This window comes from Miniopterus schreibersii (assembly GCF_964146895.1).
Source record: "Miniopterus schreibersii genome assembly, chromosome: X".
Taxonomy (NCBI): Eukaryota; Metazoa; Chordata; class Mammalia; order Chiroptera; family Miniopteridae; genus Miniopterus; species Miniopterus schreibersii.
Window position 1 is genome coordinate 25,877,103 of NC_138104.1, and position 15,936 is coordinate 25,893,038.

The following is a 15,936-nucleotide window of genomic DNA, read 5'->3' on the forward strand; positions in this document are numbered from 1 at the left end:
ATTTACACAATGGAATACTACTAAATGAAGTCACATTAAGCTGATATAAAAGGTACCATATTAATACGAAGAATTACAGTATAACTAAAATGTTTGTTATCACACTGAAAACATTTTGTTTTTACCATAGTGAGATAACTGGTTTAGTTACTCCTTTACACTGACAAAACTTTGATATTGTTAAAATATGAGGCCAGTGTAATAAAATGAGAGTGAGGGGTTATCAAGTGTATGGCAATCAGTGTTTTTAAAATTATATTTCAGATGGATATTAAGTATTTTGAGAGAAAAAGGATTATATAAATAAATGAGTTTAGAAAATAACTCATTGAATGAAGTTAAATAGTGTTTCTTTAATATAACAGAGGCTCTGAGAAGGCCTGCTGTAACATGTATTGCCAATCTCCAAGACAGGGCTATAGATGATGGTGAGGTGGTTAAGCTATCCTTTAATGAATTAGGCTGTATACTAAGTGCTTTACATATTATCTAACTTATCCCTCACTATAACCCTATGAGGTAAGTACTATCATCTCCCATTCTATAGATTAAAAAACTGAGTTCTAAAGAGGTTAATTTGGCTAAGGCACAAAGCTATTACCTGATAGGTTGGAATTCAAGTCAAAATCCATCTGATTCCTAAGTCCCCTCACTTATCCAGTGTGCCATCAAAAGATCCGTAGCAATTTCTATTGCTAGAACTTAATATCTTGATTTTAAGTTCTTGCTGCTGCTTAAAATGGAAATACACAGTGAAGAAGAACAAAATAGTTTCAGTTTCTCGATTACGTGATTTCTCTCTGTATATGTCAGAAACTGACCAGAAAAACAGCAATTTGAATGTCACAGGTGTGTTTTTTCTGCTTCTGCATATAAAACAATTACAGATTTGAAAATATGGTAGTGAACAGTTGTAATTACCAACGGAGAAATATTATGTTTTGTAATAAAATTGTTAGCAGAAGGTTTAAAAAAACTAACATTTATTAAATGTCCACTACATGTCGAACACTTTATTTACAATATTATAGAAAAATGGGTATTATCCTCCCTTTTATGAACAAGATAAATGAAGTCCAGGTTAACAACTTGCCCAATATCACATATTAATTGGTAGGGCTGGAATTCAAGCCAAGCGGTCTGACTCAAGGATACCGGTCCTTCCATTGTAATATGGTGTCTCACAATTTCAAATGGAACACATTCCTCTTTGGTACAATAGGTTGAAATAAAAATAGAGCAATCATGTAGCTTTCCTTACCATCAAAGGATAATCTGTTAGCCCTTAATTATATTACTCAAGGTAAGTGAATTTGTCTTGTTTGCCAGCTGAACCAAAAGATATCAGTCAAGCAGAAAAACAGAAGCAGCAAAAAGGATGGGTGGGTGTGCTGGTTAAGGCAATGGAGGTGACTGGTGCTTTTGCACTGGCCAGTTTCTGTCTCTTAAGCATCCTGTTCCCTTGCCAAAATGAAATAATGGAGGTGGAAAAAAAGAATTCGAAATATTCTATAACTCAAAATATGTTAGAACTGTGTTAAATAAAGGTTGTTTATAGATCTACAAATGAAAACCGCACTCAATATAACCATGTTTTTCTAGCCTTCATCTAAATACTGTTGAAATCCTCTAATGAGAAAAGATGTACTGACTTGGAAAACTATTAATGGCTAATCAAGCCACAAATCCAAGTTATGTTCTTCAAACTTTTAGGAACATTACAAGTGCTATTAAAATAAGTCAATTTTTTTCAGATCATCATAGGTTATGAAAACAAAATGCAGTCCTTAAGGTGAAACACATGGAAAAGGAGAGGTAGAGCTTTTATCAACATTACAAAGTCCCTCATTGCACTACTGTCTGTGCCTCTGGGTTATGCATATATGCATATAAATTCATTGGTTAATCTCACCCCACCAACCCATGCATCTCCACCTTCCCTCTGAGATTCATCAGTCTGATCCATGCTTCCATGTCACTGAATCTATTTTGTTCATCAGTTTATTACCTTCTTTAGATTCCACATATGAGTGAGATCATGTGGTTTGTCTTTCTCTGCCTAGCTTATTTCACTTAGCATAATATTCTCCAGATCCATCCATACTGTCTCAAAAGGTAAGAGATCCTTCTTCTTTACAGCTGCGTAGTATTCCATGGTGTAAATGTCCCACAGCTTTTTTATCCACTCATCTACTGATGGGCACTTGGGCTGTTTCCAGATCTTAGCTATTGTAAATTTCACTGCTATGAACATAGGGTGGCATAGATTCTTTCTGATTGGTGTTTCAGGATTCTAAAGATATATTCCTAGAAGTGGGATCACTGGGTCAAAAGGCAGTTCCATTTTTAATTCTTTGAGGAAACTGTATACTGTTTTCTATAGTGGCTGCACCAGTCTGCATTCCCACCAGCAGTGTACCAGGGTTCCCCTTTCTCCATATCCTCACCAGCATGTGTTATTTGTTGATTTGTTGATGGCAGCCATTCTGACAGGTGTGAAGTGATACCTCATTGTGGTTTTAATTTGCATCTCTTTGATTAGCGATGTTGAGCATTTTTTCTTATATCTCTTGGCCATCTGTATGTCCTCTTCGGAGAAGTGTCTATTCGGGTCCTTTGCCCATTTTTTAATTGGATTGTCTGTCTTACTCTTGTTGAGTTGTATTAGTTCTTTGTACACTTTGGAGATTAGCCCCTTATCAGATACAACCTTGGCAAATACGTTCTTCCATACCATGAGGTTCCTTTGAATTTTGAGGCTGATTTCTTTTGCTGTGTAGAAGCTTTTTAGTTTGATGTAGTCCCATGTGTTTATTTTTTCTTTTCTTTCTCTTACCCTAGGAGATGTGTCAGTGAAAATTCCATTACGTGAGATGTCTGTGACTTTACTGCCTGTTTTCTTCCAGGATTTTTATGGTTTTGCAACTTACATTTAAGTCTTTTATCCATTTTGAGTTTATTCTTGTGCATGGAGTAGATTGGGGATCTAGTTTCATTTTTTCCCAAGTATCTGTCCAATTTTCCCAGCACCATTTATTGAAGAGACTGTCTTTATTCCATTGTATGCTCTTGCCTCCTTTGTCAAATATTAACTGACCATAATGGTGTGGGTCTATTTCTGGGGTCTCTGTTCTGTTCCACTGATCTATATGTCTGTTGTTGTACCAATACCAGATTTTGATTACAGTGGCTGTTTTGATTATAGTAGCTCTGTAGTAAGGTTTGATATCTGGTATAGTGATCCCTCCCACTCTGTTCTTCATTCTCAAGATGGCTGGGGCTATTTGGGGTTTTTGTTGGTTCCATAGAAATTTTTGGAATATTTGTTCTTGCTGTGTGAAATATGCTGTTGGTATTTTAATCAGAATTGCATTGAATCTATACATTGCTTTTGGTAGTACGGACATTTTAATCATATTAATTCTTCCAATCCAAGAACATGGTATATTCTTCCACTTGTTTATATCTTCCTCTATTTCTTTTTTCAGTGTCCCGTAGTTTTCCAAGTACAGGTCTTTAACATCCTTGGTTAAGTTTATTCTTAGATATCTTATTTTGTTAGTTACAATAGTAAATGGTATTGTTTTTTAGTTTCTCTGAGACTTCATTGATGGTGTATAAAAATGCCACTAATTTCTGGATGTTAATTTTGTATCCAGCTACCTTGCCAAATTCATTTATTAAATCCAGTAGTACATTGGTCAAGTCTTTAGGGTTTTCTATGTACAATATCATGTCATCTGCAAATAATGACAGTTTTACTTCCTCCTCTCCAATTTGGATGCCTTTTATGTTTTCTTCCTGTCTGATGGCTGTAGCAAGGACTTCCAGTACTATGTCAAATGAATGGTGAAAGTGGACATCCCTGTCTTGTTCCTGTTATTAAGGGAAATGTTTTTAGTTTTTGACCATTGAGCATGATGTTGGCTGTAGGTTTGTCATATGCAACCTTGATTATGTTATGTTCCCTCTATCCCAACTTTGCTGAGAGTTTTTATAAAAAATGGGTGCTGGATTTTGTTGAATGCTTTTTCTGCATCTATTGATATGATCATATGATTTTTGTCTTTCATTTTGTTTACATAATGTATCACATTTATTGATTTGCAAATATTATACCAGCCTTGCATCCCTGGAATAAATCCCACTTGGTCATAGTGTATAATCTTTTTAATGTACTGCTGGATCCGATTTGCTAGTACTTTGTTAAGGATTTTAGCATCTATGTTCATCAGGGATATTGGCCTGTAATTTTCTTTCTTTGTAGTGCCTTTATCTGGTTTTGGGGTTAGGATGATGCTGGCCTCATAAAAAGAGCTTGGGAGGCTTCCCGCCTCTTGAATTTTCTGGAATAGTTTGAGGAGAATTGGTGTTAATTCTTCTTTGAGTATTTGGTAAAAGTCGCCTATAAATCCATCTGGTCTAGGACTTTTGTTTGCTGGGAGTTTTTTGATTACTGTTTCAATTTCGTTAGTTGTTCTTGGCCTGTTCAGGTTTTCTGACTCTTCCTGATTCAGCTTTGGAAGGTTTTATGCTTCTAGGAAATTGTCCATTTCACCCATATTGCCCAGTTTCTTAGCATACAGTTGCTCACAGTATTTTCTTACAATCCTTTGTATTTCTGTTGGGTCAGTTGTTATATCTCCTCTTTCATCTCTGATATTTTTTATTTGGGTCCTCTCTCTGTTTCTTGGTGAGTCTGGCCAAAGGTTCATTGATCTTATTTATCTTTTCAAAGAACCAGTCTTCATTTCATTGATTTTTTGTACTGTTTTTTTTTTTAGTCTACATTTTCATTGATTTCTGCTCTGATCATTATTATTTCCTTACTTCTACATCCTCGGGGTTTGTTTTTTTTTTTGCTGTTCTCGTTCTAGTCCTTTTAGTTGTTGTGTTAGATGGTTTAGTAGAACTTTTTCTTGTTTCTTGAGGTATGCCTGTAATGTTATGAACTTCCCTCTCAGGACAGCTTTTGCTGTGTCCCATAGATTTTGGGTTGTTGTCTTTTCATTTTCATTTATTTCCAAGAAGTGTTTGATGTCTTCCTTGGTCTTATTGGTAACCCTTTTATTGATTAATAATATGCTATTTAGCTTCCACGTGTTTGAATATTTTTGAGTTTTTTTTTTATAATGGTTCATTTCTAGTTTCACGTCATTGAGATCCGAGAAAATAATTGATATGATTTCAGTCTTCTTGAATTTGTATTGACTTGCCTTGTGCTGTAACATGTGGTATATTTTTGAGAATGTTCCATGTGCACTTGAGAAGAATGTGTATTCTGCTGCTTTGGGATAAAATGTTCTGTAAATGTCAATTAAATCCATTAGATATAGTGTGTCATTTAAGGTCTGTGTTTCCCTGTTGATTTTTTTGTCTTGATGATCTGTCCAATGACAACAGTGGGGTGTTAAAGTCCACCACTATCATTGTGTTGCTGTTGATCTCCCCCTTAAGGGAAACCAAGAAGTTTTGAATATATTTAGCTGCTCTTATATTGAGTGCATATATATTTATAAGGGTCATTTCCTCCTGTTGGATTGATCCCTTGAGTATTAAGTAGTGACCTTCTTTGTCTCTTGTTATGGTCTTTATTTTGAAGTGTATTTTGTCAGAAATAAGTATTGCTAATCCAGCTTTTTTGTTTGTTTGTTCCCATTTGCATGGAATATTTTTTTCCATCCCTTCATTTTCAGCCTGTGTGAATCTTTTGCTTTCATGTGTGTCAAGATCTTGTAGGCAGCATATATTTCCGTCCTGTTTTCTTATCCATTCAGCTACCCTATGTCTTTCAAATGCAGCATTTATTCTGTTTACATTTAAGGTTACTATTGATATATACTTATTTAATGCTATTTTCCCCCTTTATGCTGATGTACCTTTCTCTCAATATTTCTTCTCATCTTAAAGCAGTCCTTTTAGCATTTCTTATAATGCTGGTTTGGTGGAACTGAACTCCTTTGGTCTTCTTTTGTCTGGGAAGCTCTTTATTTCACCTTCAATTTTAAACGACAGCCTTGCTGGATAAAGCAGTCTTGGTTGCAGGTTCTTGCTTTTCAATACTTTGAGACCTTCATGCCCATGCCTTCTGGCCTGAAGTGTTTCTGTTTGAGGAATCTGCTGTCAGCCTTATGGGGGGTTCCCTTGTAGGTCACTTCTTGTCTCTTTCTTGCAGCCCTAATATTCTCTTTGTCCTTAATATTTGCCATTTTAATTATGATGTGTCTTGGAGTGAGTCTCTAAGGGTTCCTCTTTTTTTGAACGAACTTGTGTGGCTTTCTCCCTCACCCGCGTAGGAAATTTTTGTCATTATTTCCACCACCAAGTTTTCTATCCCTTGCTGACTTCCCTCCCACTCTGGTGCCCAATGATGTGAATGTTGTTTTGTTTCATGTTGTCCCAAAGCTCCCTTAGACTGTCCTTATGCTTTTTAAGTGTTTTTTCTTTTTGCTGCTCTGATGAGTGGCTTTTTCTACCTTATCTTCTGAGTCACTTATTCAATCCTTTGCTTCATTGAGCCTGCTTTTAATTCCTCCAGCGTATTCTCAATATCAGATATAGTATTCTTCATTTCTGCCTGGATTTATGATATCTAGGCCTTTTTTCATGTATTTCACTAAGTTCCTGGATCTTCCCATTAAGTATCTTGTGGTTCTCATTAATTTCCTTGAGCATCTTTATAACCATTACTCTGAACTCTATTTCTGATAACTTGCTTAACTCCGTCTTATCAAGGTCTTTTTCTGGTAATTTTTCCTTTTCTTTAGTTTGGGGGTTGTTTCTTTGATTCCCCATTTTGGTGGCTCTTAGTGTTTATATCTGTATATTAGATATATTTGCTATCTCCCAGTCTTGTGGGGTGGGATTTTGTAGTTTATGTCCAGTGGAGCCCAGAGGTGTGTTTTCCTTATACTTTTGAGCTATTTGCTCTAGGTCTGTCCCTTTTGTCGGTGTCCCTTTTGTGGGTTCTTTGGGTCTCCTGTTGTGATTGGGTCTGGATTGTTGTTGACCCATTCTTGTGAGGACTCTCCTCTAAGGTTGGCTAACTGTGTGGCTCAGCCCCAACTACATTGTGTGAGCTGTTGTACAGGTGCTGGCAAGGCAAGACAATACACAACCAAACTGTCCGGAAACAAGCAGTATCTTACAAAATATCTGGACAATCACAATGAAAACATCCAAAGTGAAAGAAGTGAGACCAGATATGCTACAGCAAAAACAAACAAACAAAAAAACAAAAATAGTGAAAGAAAAAATAGAGAGAAAGGATATTATTGTTAACAGTAACCAAAAAAAAAATAATAATAAAATAAAAAGTAAAAAATAGAGAAGTTAGATGGGATATGAAAGGGGCAGAGAAAAGATTCTAAAAGAAGGATGAACAAAAAATAAGTATAGAGCACAGGAATAGAAAAATAGTTGAAAAATAAAAAATAAAAATACAATCAAGAGACAAACAGAAGCATACAAATAAACAGACAGGAAGATAGAAGGGAGAAAAAGAAAAAAAAAAAAAAGTTATGCCAATGGAACAAGAAGAGAGTGATAACACAAGGGCAGGGCAGGAATCCAATAAGAGATTTGAGGGAAACAATAGAGAAAAATAGTAAACTTATTGGTTATAATTATAATATCCCACCAGTTAAGCAGAGAATACCAAGAAAATCTTGGTAATAGAACAAAAAACAAAACAAAACAAAAACCAGCAAAGCAAAACAAATTTAAAAAATAATTTAAAAATTTAAATTAAAAAAAAAATTAAAAATTTTAAAAAGGAATTTTTTTTCTTTTCTCTTTTTTTTTCTAGAAAAAGAAAAAGAAAAAGAAAAAGAAAAAAAAGTCAATCAGGTGAGTTTCATCTGGGTTGTTTATGTTGTCTGAGGCTCACTGTTTTGTATGCTGATTTCAGTTCTCCTGGGAGGTACTTGTGTATCAGCCAATATCAGGAGCTGTCTAGGTTTGGCTCTGGTGTCCTTAGGTAGTTGGCTGATCTGTGGCTCTCTGTGGACCACCTCCACTTGTCAGCTATTTTGCCTACCACTTGTGGTTGCCTGTTCTTACTCCAGAGTCTTCTGAATAGTCTTTAGAGTGCAGGCCAGCTAGTGTGGCTCGGGATATTTCTTCCCTTACTTAGAAGTTTTGCTGTCAGGCACTCATTGTGGGGAAGTTAGTCTCTACTTTAAAACCAACTCCTCAGTCTCTACCCTATCCTCCAATTCTAGTTTCCCATACAACGGCCTGCTGCAGTTTCAGATTGACTTCAGTCTGTTGCCTTTTCTTTTTCTTTTCTTTTTTAATATATCTTTATTGATTTCAGAGAGAGGAAATGGGAGGGAGAGAGAGAGAAACATCAATGATGAGAGAGTCATTGATTGGCTGCCTCCTGCATGCCCCCAACTGGGGATCGGGCCCACAACCCAGGCATGTGCCCTGACCAGGAATTGAACCCCGACTGCCTGGATCCTAGGTCGACTCTCAACTACTGAGCCACACCCGTCCAGGCTATTGCCTTTTCTGTATGGGCAGTTTCAGCAGCCTGGGCTCAGTGGGTTCAATAAAAAAAAAACAATTCCAGTGAGCACTATGCCTGCCCAGCCCCCAGAAGAGGTTTTAACCTTTTCCTCCAGTTCCCAAACAATAGTCCTTGAGAGTCTTATTCTTGTATTGTAGTCCTGTGAGCTGATCTCCCTTTCCCCTCAGGACTGTACCCAGTGGGGGATAGCTGACCCAGTCCCTTTCTTGCTGGGGGTGGTGCTTCTAGCCTGCAGGAGAGGTAGGCGTGCTCCACCTCTCCTTTCCCAGATCTGGTTGGCTGATCCCACCAGGCACTTAATTCAATCTCTCCAGTATGCAGATACAAATCCCAACTTTCACTGGTCTGTCTCCCCAAAGTAAGCCAGGAAGGTGGACATCCGTTAAGCAATCAAAAACTCAAAAATTCACAAAGCAACACACAGGTAGAGAACCCGCCATAGGAGGTCCCGTTGCCCTCACACCTTGGTACCAAGCAGGAGGGATCACAAAGTCAGCCCCATGTAGCTCCCTTTGCACAGCTGATCTCAGAAAAGCTGGGAAAGCTCCTGGTGCACTATCCCAGCTCCCCTCAGAGCGGGACAAAAAACCCCGATTCTCCACAATGGCAGCTCTGGTGGCTGGAAACCCGTTCCTCTGCACTGGCAGCTCCGGCAGCTAGAGTCCCAATCTGCCCCACCGGCAGCTCCAGGGATTGGAGTCCTGATCCGCCCTCCTGGCAACTCTGGACCGTCTCTGGTGGTGGGAGGGCTTTCTTCCCTTTCCCTGTGCCACACAGATAAAATGCTTTCTGGGGTTATACTCAATGCTTTAAAGGAAGGCAGAGGGTCCCTGTATATGGCTGCTCAGTGCAGCCCTCCAGCCCCTTTCTATTCGGGAGCCACACACTGTTGGACAGCCTTTCCTATGGTTAGCACCCAGTGTGAAAGACTCCTGTCCTGGCTGCTATTAGCAGCTTTCTTTCACTGGGAAGGCACGGTCCCCTCCTCGCTGGCACACTGTTCCCCTGGGTCCTTCTGCACCCCCCCCCCCCGTGCATGAGCTCTCCTTCCCTTCTCTTCCACTCCGGTTTGAGATCCCAGCTTTTGGATGCCAGTCCACACTCCCAAGGGGAGGGATCTTTGCAGGCTCTAGCCCTAGGGCCTCGGAGCCCAGCACAGGCTTCAGGGGGACTCTCCCTTTCTACCCCCTTCCCTCTCTTACCAGACTCTATGATGTTCCTTCAGTGCTTCCTACTCAAAGTATGTCCACTCAGGTATATTTCTCTGGTTTTTCCAAGCTGGTTATGCAGTATTTTAGTGGTAAATCAAGTCTATGGCTGAGAGCAAGGGCACTCTGTTTCTTGTCACAGTGCTGCCATCTTCCCCAACCATCTCCATAACAGTTTTAAACCAGAACTAAACCAATTAGTTCTGCTGACTTGGAATAAATGGGTCTTCATGGTCATAGGATTGTAATAGGTAAGAGTATGGATGCTCAGCATAAACTCAAACAAAGGCCAAACAATTTAATCACAGTCCCCTGTGAGAGTGGCTGAAGAGAGATTTTGTGAACAAGGAAGACAGCACTGGCTTTTCCTCATTTGGTGGCCTTATGCAATTCACAGCTATATATATTGAAATAATCAACACTTAAAATCAAAGCTAGGTTGTTTTTGACGAGAAATTACAATGAACCCTAGGATTTATCTCAGGAATGAGCAAAGCAAATGAGAAACAGCACTTTGCCAAAAAATGGTGAACAACGCATGTGAATGAAATGCCAAGTGATTTTCCCCATGTTGAAAAGTAGGTTCTCCAGGAGTTCAAGGGAGAAATGTGATTCCACACCTCAAGTAACTAGCTAGCTTTTTTATAGATAGTCTAATGGGAAACTTTGCCATAGTCATCATCTCAGATACTAATAAAATTTTAAAGTATTAAAATACCTTTCTGAATGTAGTTTAACTAAATGATTGATATTTAGGGCTTTATTTTATTTTAATTAATTAATTAATTAATTAATTAATTAATTAATATATCTTTATTGATTTCAGAGAGAGGAAAGGAGAGGGAGAGAGAGAGATAGAAATATCAATGATGAGAGAGTCATTGATTGGCTGCCTCCTGCACGCCCCCGACTGGGGATTGGGTCCACAACCCAGGCATGTGCCCTGAACGGGAATTGAACCCTGATTGCTTGGATCCTAGGTCGATGCTCAACCGCTGAGCCATGCCCGGCCGAGCTAGGGCTTTATTTTATATAGTATCCTGAAGCAAAACAGCAATGATTGGATTCCCAGTGTTTTCATGTCTTCAAACTAACAGTTGCATAATCATATATTTTGTATGTTAATTTTTTGCATCTTGTTAGCATCACCCTATTTTAATAATTAACTTTAATTGAGTGTTTATTATCTTCTAGGTAGTTTACACATGTTATCCTTAATAATCACAGCAATGTAAATATTATATCCATCTTATAGATGGGGAAACTGAGACTCAGTAAAGTTTGATAATCTGACCAAGGACACAAAGCTGTTGTCTGGTAAATCCAGAATTTGATTCACATTCTTGACTGCAATGCCTGTGCTTTTCCTAGCACACCATACTGTCTCTCAATAAAGTATAAGTAAGATGTATGCAGAGTGCCTGGCACAGAATGGCAGAGCAAGAAAAATTAATTTTATTATCCCTAAAACTATCAGATAAATATTAAGGGATAATTTTATTATCCCTAAAACTATCAGATAAATATCCTTAACATAAGTAGGATGAAAACAGTCTAAATACAAACTCTCTTATTAAAGAGTACTCTTCAGTTCCAAATCATTTATGCAAGTGAATCTCATTTGGAGGAGACAAAGTCAAACCCTTGCATTTAAGTAGCCAATTCAAATGTAAAGACTTTAAAATTTACCAAGTCCTTATTCTTCATTTTTATTAGCCTTTAAGAAGGGAGTAAGCAAAAACCAAAACAAAAAACAAAAACACACACAAAAAAACCTCAGAGACTCAGACAAAATTATGTTGATTACCAGAGGGGGTAAGGGGAGGTAGAAGAGGGAAAAGAGGGAATAAATGGTGAAGAACAAGACTTGGGGTGGCGAACACACAATACAATATACAGATGATGTATTATAGAACTGTACACCTGAAATCTATGTGATTTTATTAACCAATGTCACCCCAATAAATTCAATGTGAAGGCTGGGGTGGGCAGGGGCTGGGCGAAGGGGGGCAAAGGGAAGGATGGGGGACATCTGTAATAGTGTCAACAATAAAAAAAGTCCAAGAAAAAAAAGAGAAAACAAAAATAGTAATTTCATTCTAATCAATGAATTATCAACCAAGAGAGATACAGTTGCTCCTTTAATCAATATAAAATCTAAGAATCACAGCATTTTAGAGCTGGAAGGGATAATAGAATTCATCTAGTTCACTTTTGTCTCTGCACACTCTGCCAACTTGGCCTCCAACTCCTACCTCTACACTATCATTTGACTTAGTGAGTAACTAGTATAAGGTTACAAAGCTGTTAGAGGCAAAGAAGAGACTAAAATCTCCTGAGTTCCAGTTCAGTCTTCTTTTCATTATGCCACCAGGCAATCAATGCAAGTGCTCTCTAGGCAGTACCAGACATAGTGTTTCAGGAAAAAAACACACAAAAAACACATACAACAAAACTCTCTAAGTATTTAAATAAGTAGATTTGTCTCTCCAGTGACTCCTAAAAGGCTAATCCTATTAGCTAAACTTGACTGAGAAAGATGTGTTAAAACTCTTTATAGGCATTATTTCATTTCATCCTCAAGGCAAACCTATGGGAGTAGTTCTTGGTTCTTTCACATTTGATTGACGAGGGAACCCAGACTCAAAGACTTCAAATAAGTTGCCCAAGGTCACAGAACTAGTAAGCAATGGATCTGGAATTCCAAGGCCTGACTTGAAGCCTAGCTCTCAACAACTATGACACACTGCTATTATGTCTCTTGCTTTTTCTTCAAAAATTGTTTCTTTGTCCTTTGGGACTTAGGATCACTATGCATATAGTATGGATATCTAATTACAATTAGGGAAAAGGTTTCTGGAAGGATAACTGCAGAGGGAAAAATAGTAACCCACATCATCTCCACAAATTAAAGAGCCACTTGGAATACTTTTCACAAAGTCCAGGCCTTTGCTATCCTCATGCATAAACCTTTTTTCAGTAACATTAATCGTCTCTTTTGTCACTCATTAACACTAAATCACACTCAATAACACTAAATCAGAGTTTTCAAAGGCAAAGGAAAGCACCGATACCAGCAGTCACTTGGGACCTGAGACACCTGGGCAGAAAAGAGCCCAAGAGCAAAGCAAAGTTTCCACCAAAACTGCAATGAGGTTAACAGGGCACAGTAACACAATCTTTGTACCTGATACTAGGAAACACGGAGAGAAAAACAGGGAGAGCAGAGGGGAAAATCTGCTGCAGGCCTGAGGTTGTTAAACAGGAAAGGAGTGAGGAAGGGATTTCCAGGCAGTCTTCTCCCAAGTTATTTCAAAGCCAGTGCCCACCACCAATTAATCCAATGCAAGGCACCCCTGTGAAACACAAGGAAAAGGCAACGCAAAGAGCCCCAACACTCCCCGAGTTGCCAGTCTCCGCACTCAGTTTCTCTTACCCTTTTCTACCAGAGAGGCAAATTCTAAAGGATTTTCCGCCCAACCCCCCATGCAGGGTGAATCTCAGGGAGAAAAGCACCCAGCCTCATTCGGTGGGGACAGAAAGGGCACTGGTTTTCTTTCGGAGCAAAGGATAAGAGGAGGAGAGCACCGAGGGAAATAAGAGAAACTGGCCTTGGAAGGGGTTTGAAAAGGCACAATTTAGTAGCTACACTCACCCGGGTGAGACATGGGGATGACCTCATTGCGGGTCCCCGGGAAGTTAAAGATGACGGCTCCAGACGCCCCTCTCTCATAAGCCAGATGGATCTTGTCTGCGAAGGTGCAGCCCCCTCCGCGCTGGATGAGGGCCAACCAAGAGACTTGCACGGTGCGTCCCCAGTCCCCCGGGACCGTGGGCACCGTGAAATTTGTGTGCGGGTTACAGGCATTGAGAGCCCCTGGCCCATCGGGCGGTACCAGGACCCCAGCCACAGGCTGGAGCGGCGAATCCTGGCCGTACACGCCCTCCTCGCTCAGCTCCCACACGGTGCGGTTCACTGCGGTGTGCGGAACCCGCCAGGACACGTTGAGGTACGCGGTCCACACAGCTTCGGCTCCCCGGGAGCCGGGGGCACGCGGACTCAGGGCCAGCAGGAAGCACCACGCCAAAAACCGGGAAAAGCCGCAGCCACCGCGGCAGACGACCCCGGCCCCGGGCGGCGGCCGCATGGCGCGCGCGCTCTGCGGTTTCCTAAGGCGCGTGACGCGCGCCCTCCTGGCTCACGACAGGACCCTGGCTGTGACCAGGTGGGCGCCAGGTGGGGAGGGGGCGGGGGGAGAGTGGCGCGAGCGGAGAGCTAGGTTCGAGCCCAGAGGCACGTATCTTCCGTAGAGATGTTGCCGCAGAAGCAGCTCTTCGCAGCTCCAGTACTCCTCGCATTTGCTGCGGCCGCGTAGGGCTCTGGGGCTTTGGCACGAAGCTCCGCCCAGCCGACTGGGGGTAGAGGTGGCTGGGAGTGAGGAAAGGACACTGCGGGATCCGCCTCTTAAAAGGGTAACAGGATGGGCAGGCATTAGAGTAGGATCTGAGGTTGTGTAGCTAGGTGTGTCTAGTGGTTTTAGGAAAAAGGGACAGGTGAGGAATTATAGAATCTGTGAACATAAAAAAATGCTCTTTGGTAGTATTCGAGTTCGTTTTGAATTTCAAGAACACATTTTCATCCTAACATTTGCCTAAAGGGCGTTTCAGGCTTAAGGTGCCAGAATGTGAAAGTACTTCTAAAAAGGGCAGATCCGAAGGGTCTGAGGTGTAGTCCAGAGAATTTGGGTATGTGGGTGGTGCTGGGGGCAGGCCCTTTACTAAGTCTCTAGGAAGAGAGACGCAGGAAAAGTACGTTACCTTTAAAAAAAAAAAAAGATATATATATATATATATATATATATATATATATATATATATATATATAAGCCTTTTTCCTTTCCTGCTCCAAACAAGCGTCATATCTGTGTATTTCCGTTTTATCCTTACCGCATGCTAAGGCCCCTTCTAAAAGTAATCTTAGTCTTAAAAAAAATTTCGTTTTCACACATGTCAAAACTAAGCCTCTTCTTCGTCTTCACAAACTAGGTTTATCCAAATGGATATGTCTGCACAATTCATGACATTAACCATATCATCCTTCTCCATTTCCCACTAACTAAAAGAAGCATGACTCACCTTGACAGTTCACTCATGACACTATTGCATTATGATTTCTCCTAACTTTAGGTGTACAATTTTTATGCACTTTGTTGGTTATTACATTTAGTAGGTGCTCAATAATTATGCATTGGATTAAGCCTAATTAATACATCTGGTTTCAGATAACTCTTGACCTTGCGTAAATTATTTCTCTGTGCCTCAGTTTCCTCATTGTCTGTAAAATGGGAATATAATAGTACCTATCACTTGGAGTTGTTCAGATGATGAAGTGAATTTACATATGTAAAGCACTTAAAATAGTACTAAGCAGACTGTAAAAATTATATCTGTTAAATACTATTATTAAGTAGGTTCAGGGACACAATACTTTTAAAATCATCTTAAAGTTGTTACTTTGAGATAATAATCAGAGAAAATGATGTTCAGAATTTCAGCTTTAGCCACTTTTTCAGTTCAAAGAAATATAATTTACTTTATCCAGCCCAACATTTGTTAAATTCCTGATCAATCCCTCCCCTCAATCTCAGCCCAACATTTACTTAATATTATTCCCAAAGATTAAGCATGGGACAATTCTGCACTTGATACTTTTATAGCTTGAGAGAAACCTAGTGGAAAGTTAACATCATGACCAAATAGCACCTAGAATCCAAATAAATGGGCAATTCTGTAAAACATGAATCCTAGGTATTGAAATGGACTTTAGAGGTCAGGGGGGTAGGTATACGGGACCAATAGCATGGCACTCCTAATTATTAATGATGTTAATATCTAAATTGACTAAGGGAAAGAAAATGGTAGGATCAGCCACCTCTCAGAAATGGTACAATTCCAGAAATTATCTGAATTTGTTAGTGAAGAGCTCTCAAAATTCAATCAGTATTACCTGTATGAAAATAAACTATATTGTACTTTGAAGAAACAATGTGTTCAAAAGAAAAGAGCTGTCTTCTAAAGTACGTACAAAAATGAAGTTTGAAGAGACATTTGTTAATATTCATTCATTCTTTTGTTAACAAATATTTATTGCACATCTACTATATACCAGCCATGGGCTAAGCATTGGGGTAAAAA

The 15,936-nt window shown here is 39.5% G+C and overlaps 1 protein-coding gene across 1 annotated transcript in view; it reads right to left on the minus strand.

The window, feature by feature from the left end:
* Window positions 1–14,136, minus strand: part of RNF128 (ring finger protein 128) — a 70,822-nt gene extending 56,686 nt beyond the window's left edge. The window contains exon 1 of the mRNA XM_081125334.1: window positions 13,397–14,136. Within this exon, the coding sequence (XP_080981460.1) occupies window positions 13,397–13,889 (493 nt within the window). The 5' untranslated portion in view covers window positions 13,890–14,136. The remainder of the gene's footprint in view (window positions 1–13,396) is intronic.
* Between the last annotated feature and the right edge of the window lie 1,800 nt (window positions 14,137–15,936).